This window comes from Daucus carota, chromosome 8 (assembly GCF_001625215.2).
Source record: "Daucus carota subsp. sativus chromosome 8, DH1 v3.0, whole genome shotgun sequence".
NCBI classification, from domain to species: Eukaryota; Viridiplantae; Streptophyta; class Magnoliopsida; order Apiales; family Apiaceae; genus Daucus; species Daucus carota.
In genome coordinates, this window is record NC_030388.2 from 3,458,614 (window position 1) to 3,475,032 (window position 16,419).

Sequence of the window (16,419 nt, forward strand, 5' to 3'; positions counted from 1 at the left end):
CAGTCACCGCAATGCATATAAATATAAATTTTTATAATTTAATATAAGCATGGTAGAGTTTGTATTGTGTGTAAAATTAGGATTCCATGGCTAGGTGATGCAGAACATGTGAACAATGAAGGCGATAGTATATATTTATGTGAGTTGATAACATATCAACTGTATTAGATTATACTATGATACATAATAAAATGAAAATGCTCGGTGTTCATACTTCATTGTCACATACATAAAGTTCAGATATGTCACACAAATATAGAGCAAAAGTAAAATATTCTGTACCAGAATTGATGTAGACGTACTCGTTCGATTCAAATTAGCTACAAGGCCAAATTGTATTGTCACAAGCACTGTATTGTCTTCATACTACAACAGGTCAGAAGTACTGATTCCTCTAGCTGGCAGGTAGTTATCTTCGAATCCTAGTGTTTGTTCTTTGCATCTTGCTCATGTCAGATATTTTACCTCAACTATTAAGGTAGGAATGAATCCTATTACTATACCCCTTGTTAGATACTAATAGTTATAGTATTTAGGTCTATGATGGAAGAATTGAAGAGAGATTTAAAATATATAACAATTTACAAAAAAACTCTTATTTCGATTTGGCATTTTCCTCGAGAATGGAAGCATAACAGACAACTCAAGAAAGAACTATAATCCCGTTCCGATCTCTGTATAAAAATGATATAAAGGCTATATATCCTGTCTTAAGGGTACTAAATATTTATTCTTAATTTAAAAATCTGGAAATAAACCTCTGGTTCAGTCAAAGGTTATCTCTCCTTTTCTTTATCAAATTGACTCTGTACCGGGCATAATCATAAGAAAAAAAAGTTTAAGTGCTTGAACTTCTAATTTTAATAGCTTCGAAGTGAATATACTGTTTTTGTACTTGTAAATTTGTGGATGTCACTTAGTAGGTATACTAGCTTTACGAGGAAGCTTATCTTCTCATTTAAATACAAAATGTACACTTGTTTTGGGGATAATTAAAAATGTACAGCTTTGATCATTACTAACCTGTTATGTACATTTCATTGGGATGCATAACATTCTTACTTCCAAACCTTAATGGCTCCATCTCTGCCGCTTGATATCAGAAGTCTCTGGTTCAATTTGACTGTAGCCAGAGAAAGTATAGAGTCACGGTGACAACCAGCGGAATCAGTAGCAGCAGCTGCAAGGATTGCCTTCCCAGTCAACCTAGTAGCTAAAGGCCGTCTCTTCGCCTCCTGTTTGCCAAAATATAATGGCAAAGATAAGTTTAGATTGCGTTTGGAAACATGTATTTCATTTCAAATTTTGGGTTTCATATTACATGAATTGATGTGTCATTTCAAATTCTCAGTTTTATACTAGTATTTGAATGTCCTGGATTTCAAATGAAATTCAAATCCCATGATTTTTGTGTATCCAAACATGTCATTGATCAAATCCAGAATTTCACATGAAATTCAAGTTCCCAAACAGGCCATTAGGGAATTTACAAGGGTGTTGAAGCAGAAAAAGAAGATAGGCGAGCTGATATTCACTTGAATTAAAACTTTATGGAATATTAGAGTGGTAATTGGACTCAACAACAATATGTTTGTTTACGCCTAAAACGGAAAAGGAATCTAGACCAGTTGAAGTATGAAGTATGAATTACAGGTTTTCCTTACTGCAATATATAAAACTGGAGCCTCTTTCCACCCAAAGATAAAATTGAAGTCATGAACATCAAGTAACGATACAACAGGTTATTATGAACTTGTCATAAAATTATACTATAAGCTATTAGACCTAAAACATAATAAAATTAAACAATAAGTTACTAAACCTTAAACACTCGTAACGGTTTTAATCTTTTCAACTTCTGATACAAACTATCTACAACTTAACAACTCCACCTAAAGCAGAGAGAGTGTTCTGACATACCTGGACAACTTGCACCCCGAAACTAGATTTTGTTTCGTAAAAATCATCATTAGCAACTCCCTTTATAGTTGGTCCACAAATGCAATAACTTCGATCAGGGCTGCAAGTAGGGAAGATTGAGGCCAATTGGATACAAGATTATGGGAACAAAAAATGAGCAGACTACAAACAACAAACACAAACCTGTAATGTTCCCATCTGCGGATCTTCAAATCTGTACCCCCTGTTAACAAGTCCCCACCTGGTAATGGGAGTAATGCGCGGATACCAGGCAACCGAGGAGGTGGTTCATTCAGCTCATCTACTTTATACTTGGGATTAACATTCCTTCTCAAATCTGCTTTAGAGTTTGACTTACTGGAAGGTCTAGTCAAGGCCCAAGGTAAATCAGAAGTTTCGCTATCATGGTCGTTACTAGCCACCCTCAAGATCTGCAGAAAATAAGAATGACAATGAGAGAACTAATATTGTATATGCATGTTAGACAACAGAATAACAGCCCAGCCCAGATACATTCAACTGGTACTCTAAACTCTAGTCTATAACACCAAGTGGAAACAGTGTAAAAAACAAATTGATAATTTTACAAACAATAATCTAATTTATATAGAAGTTTCAAACAGAAAGATATCAATATACAACTTCACCCTAAGACCAACAGACACTTTAACCATGTACCTGATGACAGCTCCCATTTTCTGCATTCCAGAGAGAAACTTCATTACAACCTGCTGCAACATATACAAGGGGCCTGGCTATAGTGGATATTGAAGAATTTACAGAAGGCACAAAGAGACACATGTTCTCTACAGGGCAAGCTGTAGAAAACTGCCATGAGTTAACAGGTATACAAAACCGAAGATCCCAAAGAGTAAGCACGCCCCTGGAAGACCCGGAAACAAACCAATTCCCGCAAGGGGATGTTATTAAAGATGACACGTAGCCTTCTTTAGGAAAAACTTTATAAGTCCACATGTCCTTATTTGTCCTAGTGTCCCAGAGATGGATCCCACAATTTTGAGTACTATAAAGAATCATTTTAGAAGCACTCTCATCTGCAGAGTAGTTAACTAGGCTAGTTATGGCACCTTCTCCAACCCTCTTCTTTTTAACATCAACAATGCCTGAATACTTCTCAACCACATTTCCAAGCCCCCTGGAAATGTGATCAACAGAGAACATGTGAATTATGCCATCAGAAGCTCCAACAATGACTTGAGCTGAACCTTGGAGCATTGCGGTACATACTGCACGGCTTCCATCTAGAGAATAAGTAAGCCTCGACCTGAATGAGATGTCTTTCTCCAACTTTCTAGAATCCCACACCTTCACAGTGGAATCATCCGACGCACTCACAAAGAAGTTCTGGTCGGTTGAGATGGCAATGTCATTGACGGCCGAACGGTGTTCCTGTAGGTGGGCAACCAACACACCACGGGGCCTCCACCCTGCATCTTGAGTTGCTGGTGTTCTTGCAAAGGGAGGTACTCCTGTCACCTCAGCTGCAGCTGAGATATCATTGGCAACAGTAGAACCTCCTTTAGGACCAGACACCCGCATATCTTGAAATTTACTAACATAGGCTGCTTGATCTGTTTCCCTGTCTTCTACCTCATGCACCACTCTGTGAAGTTGTGGAGAACTATTACCTATACTAATTGAACCTGAAACAAGCTTAGGAGGTGGAAATGAGCTACCCAAAGTAAAAGACTTATTTCCTACGTCCATCCAGGGCACTGATGATGAACCAAAACCCAAGGAACTCAATGGTGAAGGAGAATCAGAGGCTGGAGCATTTCCAGTTGCTCGATTACTGTCATATTTAAAATAGTACAAAGGTATGCCTTCTGATGGTTTATCGAAACTAAGGCTGTTAGCTTCATTCATTTGTGGAGACATGAAACCAGAAAACTGTAATTTTTCTGAAAATAAGGGATCCCGCGTATCAACGGTGCCAGATGTATTGTGAATAAAACTTCCAATAGGTCTCAACCTAGATTTACTACTTTCTTCACTATGATCCAAGTTTTGTACAGCATTGCCAACGGATTTAGAACCCTGACCATCATGTTGCTTGTCTGACCAGTACTTCATTGAATCTAATTCTCTTGTTCCGCTATGAAACAAATCAAGAGTATCCCATTCTTTAGATTGTGCAGATGAACTATACCATATCTTTCTCTGCCTCTCTAACATGTCAGAACTCCTTGATTTTTCTAAGAGTTGGTAAAATACTTGTCTCGAGACAGGAGGGTTAAGACATGAAAGAAAAGCCTTCTCTGAAACTAAAGATGCTGGTTGTCTTCGAAGAAAAGGGCGTATTACTGGGACCAGGAAAACATAGGAATCGACAGCACCCAAGTAATCACTACTAGCAGCAATGAAAGCTACTGCAGACCTCCTCACCCATTGACTAGGATAACACAACAATGGAAAAGCATGTTCTATCATCTCAAGGAGTATCCTTTTCCGCAGAAATTTGCTTTTACATAAGATTGCCAAGCAATCCAAAGCATTGACGATAACAGCCTCAGTTGCATCACCTAAGGCCTGCTCAATGTACGGCAACAGATATTCCTCAACACTTCTTTGCCCTACAAAGAAGCAGACGTAAATGATCTGTCCATAGAATACCGATCTAAGCAGCTCATCTCGATCATTTAAAAAAGCCGGGAGGATAGGTAACAAAACGTCATTACTCTGTCTCTGTCCAAAGAACCAGCAAAGGTTGCCTATATCCTGCAAGAGCGCTCTCCTGATATTTGGGGTTTGCTTTGGACCCATTACTAGTTCTTGAATGACCTCGGCTATGGATTTTCTCAAATGTGCAAGCTGCGTATCTCTATTTTTACTCTGCAATCTTCCAGATGTATCAGAAGACCGCATTTGTGACTTGGAGCCCAAAGCTGACTCATTAAGGACCCCTGCCTCACTTAAGCTTATTGAGTGAATTAAAAACCCATAAGCTGTTAGTGCCAGCTTGGATATATTACTAGAGTAACATATCCGTACACTTTCCTCTGGATCATCAGGAAGCATGGAAAGCATTGGCAGAATATACTCTGGAAAGATTTTAGCATCACTGGGGGGGAAATCTCGTATTAAAGGAAGAATGTCACAAACAGTCTCCAAGGCAGCAGAACGTACGATTGCAGCTGGATCAGAAAGCATTGCAATTACATACGGAAGAACGCGTTGTAACCTATCTTCGTCGTCGATATATAAAGAGCATGACTTCAGTAAGAGTATAGCACCCCTCCTCATATGAGGCAACTTGACATTGCGAATACAGGAACAGAGCAGTGAAGCAATTAAAACCATACCTTCACAACTCATGCTATCTTGAGGTAATGGTAAGAAAGGCATTCCAAAGGTATCTGACTGGTTATCATAGTCAGACAAAAGAGAGTTCATGTCATTCATCGTGATCTTTCTAAGGAAAGGATGGTGATTTCTTTTAAAAACGTTTGATATATTTTGTAGGAGATTATCAGGAACTGGCATGCTACACTTTTCTTGCTTCTGAAAACTTGTTGAATTAGAAAAATCCTCCTGCACCGTATTTGCACCAGAAGAACTGCCAGTTTGTTTTACATCCCTAAGAAGTGTAGTGATATCTCCAGGAAGCTCAAATCGACCATGAATCGACCCCTTTTCCAGTTCTGTTTTCCTGGAGGAGATCGTCGAGTCCACAATATGTTTTGCCTCTATATTATTAGAGGATTCGACATTTAATGGGTTTGAGGCTAATGCGAGATCAATACCAGTCTCCTCGCCTGCTTTATTGCCCATCATTTGCTTGAGTATCTCATGAAAGGAGAGCTGGCATATTAGAACCTGCAGCATACCAAAAGTTGCCATCAACCATTAAACAAGTAAAAGATTTCTTTATTGAAAATTAGACGTTTAAACAGCTCCTTACCCTAGAATCAGAATTGTATGGATTCAGCAGCGAATAGAACTTGTGTAAAAAAGGTGAAAAGTAGCGCGGGAAGACAACACCAGCATAGCTCTGCAAGTAGCTCTCAGCTGAACATCGAGAGTCTGGATCCAACTGAATCATGTGAAGAATCATCTTGCGTAATCCTGAATCTGGGATCTGCTTCAACAGTTAATTTGATGTAAACAACTGAGTAAAAAATTTGTTTTACCCTTTTTAGATTAACTTAACATTAAATTTGGCTGAAAATTTTAATATATAAGTTTGTTGATAATAATTAAGCCATATAATATATTTAGTAAGACCTTATGTAATGTATAAGACGTAGTACTAATGTAAACCCATGCATGGGTATGTGTGCCTTTGTTGGTTAAGTTACATAAGTTTTGGTTAATGAATATAAGTCTGTTTATTTGATCTAATGAACATTATATACAATCCTATTAACTTAAATCATTACTTAATAGGTTAATATATGACTATAATAATAACAATGATAATAGTGACATGAGAAAAATATGGAGCTAAAGGAGACTTGCATAATATACTTGCTAATCTTTTACATTTATGGCTCCCAAGTTCACAACACGTGAAAGCCCAAAATATTTTCAAATGCATCGTCCATCTCTCAGCTACATGTGCGTCAGTTCACCTCAAAATACCGAAGGTTCATTTTCAAAAAAATATCTAATATTATTCTAAACACATTTTGTGGATTTCAGAAACATGTCTCAGTGCCTCGCATGTTCTTGTATTCCTTCTTGTATACTGTAATATACTAATATGTATATATATGTATGCAAATCTGTGGACTGTGGCTAATTGAGAAGTGTTGTATATTTAAGTGTGTATATTATTGACTGCTTTGATTTGCTTTTACTTTGTTGACTTCTAATTTCTTTGACCTAATCGTAGATATTATCTTATTTTACTTCTATTTTATAACATAGTTTATAGTAAGGAATTATTTGACTTTGAAATTTAATTGAATGCTAATCCCTGGTATAGTTAATCAATTAGATATAAAAAAATTGCTAAATAGATAACCAATATATATATATATATATATATATATATATATATATATATATATATAATATTTATTCACTGTATCCTCCCGCACCCGTGCATCATAGCTCATAGCTCTTTAATTTATGTGCAATCAGACTTCAGCTTGCACTATATACATTTGTAGCAACAAAAGAAGAGAGCTCAGACATACACAACACACATAACAGTGTTTTAAACAGTGACCTATGTGATAAGCGAAGGAGTAAACTCCCAGATCTGAAATCGGGCAATCAAGCCTTTTTGTTTATAATATTGGATTAGGTGTAAAAATTTAGGGTTAGGAAGCATTGGGAGGAAAATATTTACTATGCCAATTATCTCCTCCTAGATAATCGATTAATAACTGGAAGGCACCTTCACTGTTTAATAACTGGAAGGCACCTTCACTGTTCTGACCCACCTAGCAACTTCCAGAACACTATAATGTAGACGGGTAGATAGCTAATAGATGAAAACAGGAAATTGACAGAATTAATCAAACTCCAGGTTACCTTCTCCAGATGTTGGCTTGGATCATATTGCCCTCTGCGATAAGCAAGTAGTTGGGAGAGTTCAAACAGTGGCTGTCCCTCAAGGAAAAGCTCAGCAATAACACAACTGAAAAGGCAAATAAATTTTTTTTAAAAGGCATACTAAATTGAAAAACTCAAATGCCTAATACTAGCACATTATGTAATTCCTGTAACAGAAAAAACAAAGAGCGTAAATGTAAATGTCTAATATCATAAACAACTAAACAGCATGCATTAGTATATAGCCAAAATGTCCCACACTACGTAGTCAAGGTGTAGCAGATAGATAATTAAAAGACTTTACATGGTAAGTGAGCACTTGGTTGAACGGCTGATATATTATTTACTGAAAATTTAGGGGCACAACTGTTAAGTTCCTTTTCAATTGTGGGAACAACTACATAAAAGAAGCTGGATAGCTACTAGCTCCACTTATTATCATGATTATTATTTATTATATAACATAAGAATACAATGAACATAAATTCTTTATAACCAATCCTGTTAAAGTTGGAAGGATGACGAACATGTCTAAACGTGCATCAATAACTTAATGGGTAACTTAACATTATACCAAAACTTAGTAACACAACTATAGCAGCAACTTGTTAACTGGAGGCAGCAATCTAAGAAGTAAAATCACATGTGGCCATAGAATGATAAAAATGTGTTGTAATAATGACAATGTTTGACATCATTAGAGAATTATACTTTGTTGGCAAACTATGATCAATTGTCACTATATGTTTTAAGTTCTTATGCCGTACAGTACTTTTGATAATGGAACTGATTAGGCTACAGTAAAATCCGTACTTCTGTAAATATTTAAGAGAAATTTAAAATTAAAAAAAGATCCATAATATGTGGTTTTACTACATGCAATTAAGCATATACTACAGATCGAATAGTTGCGGGCATATGTACATATCTTACCCTGGAACAGCTCAAATTTTCATTCAAAATACACTGTGTAAATCAGCAGTTCATTCAATAGATTTTATGCAATATAGAGGTTGCTATGCCATAAGTTCTCACCCTGCAGCAAAGATGTCCATGGATGGCCTCAAAGGTGCATCATGTGCAACTTGCATCTCACCTCCATGCTCATAAAATCTCTGAAAGTAAGATCAGAGTTACTAGTTACTATATTAGTAGAATTACTCGGACAAAAGCTATTTAGTGTCCTGATAACAGAAGGAAAGAATGTGACTTCAAACCAAAATCAGAGCATTAACACTTGAATAAGGCACTCCAGAAAACATTGGCAATGCCAATTACCAGAAAATAATATGACAATCAAACATATACGACTGCTATTTGCAGCAATTAAGCTTGCTGTGCAAAAAACTTGCAATTTAGCTGGCTTAATACTAAAAAATATGTCACAGTAGCAATATGTTTAGTCTCCTATAACAGATTTACCAAAGCATATGAAACTGATTACACAGGGCGTTATATTGGAGAGAACTGAATTAGCACCTCTAGTCAAAAAGAATGCACTCCATATCTGATAATACACATGAGATGTTACTTACAAAAGCAAAATCCAAATGACTTCCTTGTCTACAATTACGACTCTAAATCCTCTATAATGTCATCCTAAAATGTGTCTCTAGTAGCCTTAATTTATAAACTTATAACACAAGACATAGGTGCACTCCCTTCTATTAACTTGGAGCCAAGTATTAACAAATTTTCTAGAACTGAAATATGCTTACAGCATCACAGTACAGTTATTCAAACAATAGAGAGAACTAGGGGCCAACCTCTGGTGCTAGATAACAACGCCTTCTTCCTCCAGTGTCAAAGAAGAAAGAAAAATCTGACGGGTCATCATGTGGAATATATGTAGGTTTGAAAGATGCAAAGTCGGCAAGGTAAAGCCAATTCCAAGAAGTGACCAACACATTCTCACACTTAATATCCCCTGCAAATATATTACACATATTAGACATCATATCACATTTCAACTGAATCAAATACTCTGAACACTCGTGCTCAGCATCTCACCATGACAAATTCCATTCTCGTGGCTCTGCTTCACTGCATAGAGCAACTACATAAACAAAATAAGCTTCTAAGTCCAAGTCTATCAATATGAACTATTAAAATTTGTAGATTATATACGCAGCGGGAGGGTATTATTTTACCTGATAAGCCAGCCACTTTTTCTCAACTAGACTCAAGAAAGGTCTTGTGCTCAGACGATCATGAAGGTTATTAAAGAAGTATTGTCTCAACAGATAAGCAGCTTTATCCGTTTCAAGCCAAAACTGCATCACATATCATCTATAAAGATTAATATCTTTTACCTAGCACCTAAACAACTCTATCGACTCCTCAGTATAAGACCTAAATCCTTCTGTTGTAAATATATCCAAATCAGATTCATCTCTTCTCATACTCAAATATCAAGAAAGGAAACAGTAACCTTAATTTACATCCACACAAATAATTGATAGCTTAAGTCCACCATTATAAAAGATCAAAATAGGCCTCGAGAATCATTAAGACAGCCTAATAAAAGCAAAATTTTACTTTTCCAGTACCAGAAAATGTAATCTTCATTTTAATCTGACTTAATTAATATCAAATTGCTTTAACATATAATATATTTTTTATATTCAAAAGTATCGAATCATATTCCTAAACTGACTTAGCTAACAAACAACGGATAATTACATAACATTACATATATATATCGACACACAAACTCTAGTGAGACAATTTTAGCACGAAAATATTCGTTTTTGCAGTTTTAACGACCAATACTTCTCGCGCTAACTGCTCTCTGAGAGCAATAGCAATTCTAAAAAACTATTTTCAAAACCCAATCAACAGAATTCACGAATATCAACCAAATCACACTCGTGGTAGTGTGTTTAACAGTATCAGATTAAGCAATTCTAGCAATCTACCATCACTATACAGCGAGAACAGTTCTAGCACGAGAACAATCATTCCACAGTAGTTCTCACGTGTTCTCCCGATAAGAGCTCTCAATTCAAGCAATTCACTTTTGAAACCTAATTAACACCTCGCCAACACAATTAATCGTAAAAATTATCAACTTTCTTACAGCAACTAGTACCTGAAAAGGCCAAACATGAGGCTGATCAAGACCGTTAAACACTTCGCGAATACGAGACAGATGACGCTCGTATTCGCGAAGATCAATAGAATCACCGCGCTTGAAATAGACTTTAACTAACACGAGACCTTCGTCGTGTTTACACAATATCGATTTCAGGAATCGGCCGCGGCCGAGCACTTCTTTGAGCACTAAATTGTACGAAGAAGGCAAGTCGTGGAGATAGTACTCTGTTGCCGATGCTTGTGTTGTGCGTGCGATCTTGTTCCCCATCACTTGTTTGAAATTAAGCGAGAGAGAGAGAGAGAGACGTGTGAGAGAGAGGGAGAGAAACGTGTGAGAGAGAGGGAATTAGAGATGTTTTGCGGAGTTCTACGCCGGGAAGTAAACTCCGGTGGTTTAACGTCGGAAAAGAGATGAAACCATGAGGTGTTTTAGTTTTAACTTATTTTGAATTAAAATTACTTATAAGTTGTATAACTTGTATTGCGGGCACTTCAACTTTGCCGTGTCACTGCGGGATAAATTATTAAGTTTACTGGCCTTTTAACCGGTGCTTCGCCCCAAAATTATATAATTGGTAATTTATTTTTTATAATTTAAATTTTAATATTATTTTATTATTATTTTAATATTAATATTAATGAACTGAATTTTAATTAAATTATTTTAACCAACGAATTATACTTTCTTAAGGAAATTTAGTTTTTACATTTTATTATCTATTTAAAATTATTTTTTTGTTATTAATATGAGATAATTTATTATTCAATTAATTATAAAAATATTGAAATAGAATATTATACGAAGGTTCTTGTTAAAAAAATATTCAAAAATATATATTTATAATTTTATTTTAATGTCATTGAAATTTTTTAATGAAATAATAAAGTAAGCCCAAGGATCGAAAGTTATATGCGTGTGGTATTTTGGATCGGTTTAAAACTTGTATTTATTATGAGATAGATTTTTAGTGTTGTAATTTATTTAAAACCTAGTGAAAAAAACCGCGCTTCGCGGCGGCGTTATAAATTTTATTTTGATACAAATTAATATTATAATGGTATAAAAATTATTTTGAGTCATATTCCCGTTAAACATATCACTAATAAAAAAATATTATAATTAGTATAAAAATTTGTTTGGGTGGCCATACTGTTAAACACAATACTAATAATAAAATTAGTTCGAACCGTCGTCCTGTCAAAAACAATATTAATCCATAATTATAATTTTTATGATAGAATTAAATATTATAATTTAGATCAAAATTAGTTTGAGCTGCTATCTTGTCAAACATAATACTCATGACAAAACATTATAATTTAGATATTAGTTTGAGTTGCCTTACTGTCAAACACAATACTAATGAAAATTATTCTAATTATGATAAAATTAAAGATTATAATTGGATAAAAATTATTTTGAACCGTGGTCCCATTTTAACAAAAAAAAATATTATAACATAGACAAAAATTTAGTTTAGCCACTTTCCCGTCAAACATAATACTAATAAAAAAATTATTATTATTTAGATAAAAATTAGTTTGAGCCGCCTCCGGTACCCGTCAAACACAATACTAATCAAGAATAATTTACATTATCATAAAATCAATATATGATTCCTATTTTATATATCCTATTTTATTTATTAATTATTTTTATTTTATGATTCCTATTTATTAGTTAAAAATTATTATTATTTTATGGTTCTAATTTTTTTGCTATTACTTTTTTTAATGATTGATATCTTTACAATCCTTTATTTTTTTTATTCGAAATTTAATAAAATTATAAGACTAAATCGAAGATAAAAATTGTACATACTACCTTACAAATCTTAAATATAAATTGTATTTTATCTATGATTGTTAGTTTAAATAAATATAATCTCAACCTTTTTAGGATTCCTAAATAAGAAACTAATTGTATTACCTTTAAAGTTCAAAAAGAAAATATTGTATTAATTTTTGGAATCCTTGAACCTGATTTTTTGAATTATAAATATATTTTCTATCTGAAGTTTAAGAAAAGTATAAGAATTTTTTTTTTATTATTTTTACAATCCAATAAGAAAAATTGTATTACCTTTAAGATCAATAAAATTTGTTCGAACCACGTCAAAGACAATATTAATCCATGATTATTATTTTTATGATAAAATTAAATATTATAATTTAGATCAAAATTAGTTTGAGCCGCTCTCTTGTCAAACACAATACTAATAACAAAACATTATAATTTAGATATTAGTTTGAGTCGCCTTCCTGTCAAGCACAATACTAACAAAAATTATTCTCATTATGATAAAATTAAAGATTATAATTAGATAAAAATTATTTTTAACCGAGGTCCCGTTTTGACAAAAATATATATTATAACATAGATGAAAAAATAATTTTAGCCACTTTCCCGTCAAATATAATACTAATAAATATATTATTATTATTATTTAGATTAAAATTAGTTTGGACCGCCTCCTGTACCCGTCAAACACAATACTACTCGAGAATCATTTACATTATCATAAAATCAATATATGATTCGGATTATATATGCGTTTTTGTAACCGACAAATCGACAATTATGAAAGAAAAATATATTTGAGTCCTCCTGCTTCGACTTAAGACTTTCTTGCTGTTAAAAGAACTGATGGCAAATTACCGTGAATTGTAATAGTCATAGTCAAATTAAGAAGAAATAAAATAAATATTAACATATTCTTTATAGGAATAATTAGATTATTAGAGTCGTATCATTTTTAGAATTCAATAAAAAAAGAATTATATTATTTTTAGAATTCTTGAACCTGATTTTTTGGATTATAATTATAATTTCTACCCGAAATTTAAGAAAAATCATTAAAGACAATATTAAAGAAATTTAAGAAAAGAAATTAAAAAAAATGTTTGCCCCACTCCCATAAAAGACAATATTAATCAATAATTATTATAATTATGATAAAATTAAATATAATAATATAGATAAAAATTAGTTTGAGCCACTCTTTTGTCAAACACAATACTAATAACAAAATATTATAATATAGATATTAGTTTGAGTCGTCCTATCATCAAAAACAATACTAATAAAAAATTATTATAATTATGATAAAGTTAAAAAATATAATTGGATAAAAATTATTTTGAGCTATGGTCCCATTTTAATAAAAAAATATATATTATAACTTAAAATTATTTTAACTATTTTCCCGTCAAACATAATACTCATAGAAAAATTATTATTATTTAGATAAAAACTAATTTGGGCCGCCCTCGCTCAAACACAATACTAATCAAGAATCATTTACATTATGATAAAATTATAATCATAATTTGATAAATATATTCAATTTATACATTTTAGCTATTATATTTTTCTTTAAGATTCCTATTTTTTAATTGTTGAGAATTATCGATTTTAGCTATTATATTTTTCTTTAAGATTCCTATTTTTTAATTGTTGAGAATTATCTTTTTTTTAAGATTCCTTTTTCTTAACTACTTAGAATTTCATAGATTTTAGCTATTATATTGTTACATATTTGATGATGTCACAGGTATCTAACTTGTTTAGTGTGCAGAAGCAAATATCAGAGTTTAGCTGGAAATCAGAGTTTAACGACTGACAGCTGGATCAGAGTTTAAGCGATGATCAGAGTTTGCAAGCGGCTGATTTTCAGGAGCATATCTGACTAAATAAGGAAGATAAAGATCAAGAGAGATTGTGCAGATCAGGACAGCAGAAGGATAGCTACTGATTAGATTATTTTAGGAAGCAGATAATTATAAATCAATCAGTAGATATCATGTAACTGTGTATATAAACACAGCTTAGGGTTTACTCTAGATGAGTTATCAATTGAATATCATTCGTGTAACCTAGCAGCTCTTAGTGATAAGATATAAATCACTAAGAGATTATTTGTAAGCTACTGTGATTTGTGAATAAGAGTTTATTGAGTTATTCTCTTATACTTGTGTTTGTCTTGGATTGTGTTCACTATATTATCATATATAGTGAGTTTATTCGGCCTAACAAGTGGTATCAGAGCCAGCTCTGTTGATATACCTACAGTGAGATCTTAATCACACAATCATGTCTGAGAAATCACAAAACAGTAGATATGAGTCTCTTAGGGTTCCGGTCCTCAGGGCATCTGAATATTCTGTCTGGAAAGTAAGAATGATCATGTTTCTGGAATCTACAGATCCAGAATATCTGGATAGAATTTATGATGGTCCACACATGCCAACAAAGCTCTCTGTTGCAGTGGGAGATGAACCCCAGAAGATGATTCCTAAAGAAAAGAAGGACTATACTCCAGAGGACATCTCATCTATCAGTAAAGATGCAAAGGTGAAGCATCTGTTGCATAGTGCTCTGGACAATGCTATGTCCAATAGAGTAATTGGGTGCAAAACTGCAAAGGAGATATGGGATGCTTTGGAAGTCAGATGTCAAGGAACCAAAGCCATCAAAAAGAACAGAAGAACCATACTTACTCAAGAGTATGAACACTTTGATTCAAAATCTGGTGAATCACTGACTGATCTTTATGATAGGTTTGTCAAGCTGCTGAATGACTTGTCTCTTGTGGACAAAGAATATGATTTAGAAGATTCAAATCTCAAATTTCTGCTTGCTCTTCCTGAAAAGTGGGATTTGAAAGTAACCACTATAAGAGACAATCATGATCTTGAAGAGATGTCTCTGGATGAAATCTTTGGAAGGTTGAAAACTCATGAACTTGAAATGGAGCAAAGGAGCAAACGACATGGTGGGAAACCCAAACCAGTTGCTCTAAAAGTTCAAGAAGATTCAACTGTGAAAAACAAAGGAAAAGCTCATGTCAAAAAGTCTGATACTGAGTCATCAAACTCTGATGTTGACTCAGACTCTGATATGCCTTCAGACTCTGATGACAGTGATACTGAGATGATGCAGCTGGCAGCACTGATGGTGAAAAGCTTCAAGAAGATGGCTTATAAGAACTTCAACAAAGGGAAGAAGTTCTCAAAGAAAGACAGAAACTCTGATAGGAAGATCTTCAAAAAGAATGAAGGCAAAGAAGAAAAATCTGGAAAATCTGATAAGTCTAAATACACCTGCTTCAATTGTGGAGAGAAAGACCATTTTGCAACTGAGTGCAAGAAAGCTAAGAAAGAAAAGGAACAGGCCTTTATCACAAAGAAGGGGAGTTGGGCAGACTCATCAGAATCAGAGGAAGAAGTCAACTATGCCTTGATGGCAAACATGGACAACAACACTGAGACTATTGAAACCAAGGTACCTCATTCCACTCTTGCTTTTGATACTGAGGATATAACTGAGTTAAGACTGTTTCTTAAAACTCTGCATGTTAGTTATAGAGATCAGACTTTAGAAAATGACAGACTAAAATCTGAGATCTTGGATGTTAAGAAAAGGAATGATTATCTTGAAAAGGAACTAGTTCAAATGCTAGAAGTTCAGAAGGAAAGAGATGACTCTATCTTTGTTAGAAATGAACTCTTAAAGAAAAATGCTTCTCTTGAATCAGAACTTGTAAAGGAAAGAGAGATAATCAGAACTTGGACTAACTCAGGGAAGACTACTCAGAATATCTTAGAAAGTGGAAACTGGAAGAAAGGGTTAGGTTACTCTGATAAAAATGAAGCTGAGTCTTATAAACAAGAAACCATTAAAATTGAAAAACCTAAGGTAGTTCCAGTAAGATTTGTTGCAGAATCAAAGACTCAGGACAAATCAAAGACTGATACACCTAAACAAGTTAATATTGGTTTGATGACTCAGAAACAGCTTAAGCATAAACTCAAGGAGGTTAAGAAAGAAAACAGGATTAAGGAACCTAGGAAAAATAGGAATGGAAAGGTTGGAATAAA

At 33.7% G+C, this 16,419-nt stretch overlaps 1 protein-coding gene across 2 annotated transcripts; it reads right to left on the reverse strand.

Annotated features, from left to right (window-relative positions):
* Positions 1–933: 933 nt before the first annotated feature.
* Positions 934–11,050, reverse strand: LOC108199496 (serine/threonine-protein kinase VPS15). Of its 2 annotated transcripts, XM_017367319.2 has the most exons (11): positions 10,535–11,050; positions 9,594–9,716; positions 9,454–9,499; positions 9,210–9,370; positions 8,479–8,558; positions 7,423–7,528; positions 5,843–6,019; positions 2,599–5,757; positions 2,104–2,351; positions 1,921–2,020; positions 934–1,235 (listed from the first exon to the last, which is right to left on the reverse strand). In XM_017367319.2, the coding sequence occupies exons 1-11, from the start codon at positions 10,805–10,807 to the stop codon at positions 1,059–1,061; spliced, it is 4,650 nt and encodes a 1,549-aa protein (XP_017222808.1). In that variant the 5' UTR covers positions 10,808–11,050; the 3' UTR covers positions 934–1,058. The 2 variants fall into 2 exon arrangements, with proteins under 2 accessions (XP_017222808.1, XP_063939417.1); XM_064083347.1 differs by lacking the exons at positions 9,454–9,499; positions 10,535–11,050 and having other exon boundaries at positions 9,594–9,719.
* Positions 11,051–16,419: the final 5,369 nt, after the last annotated feature.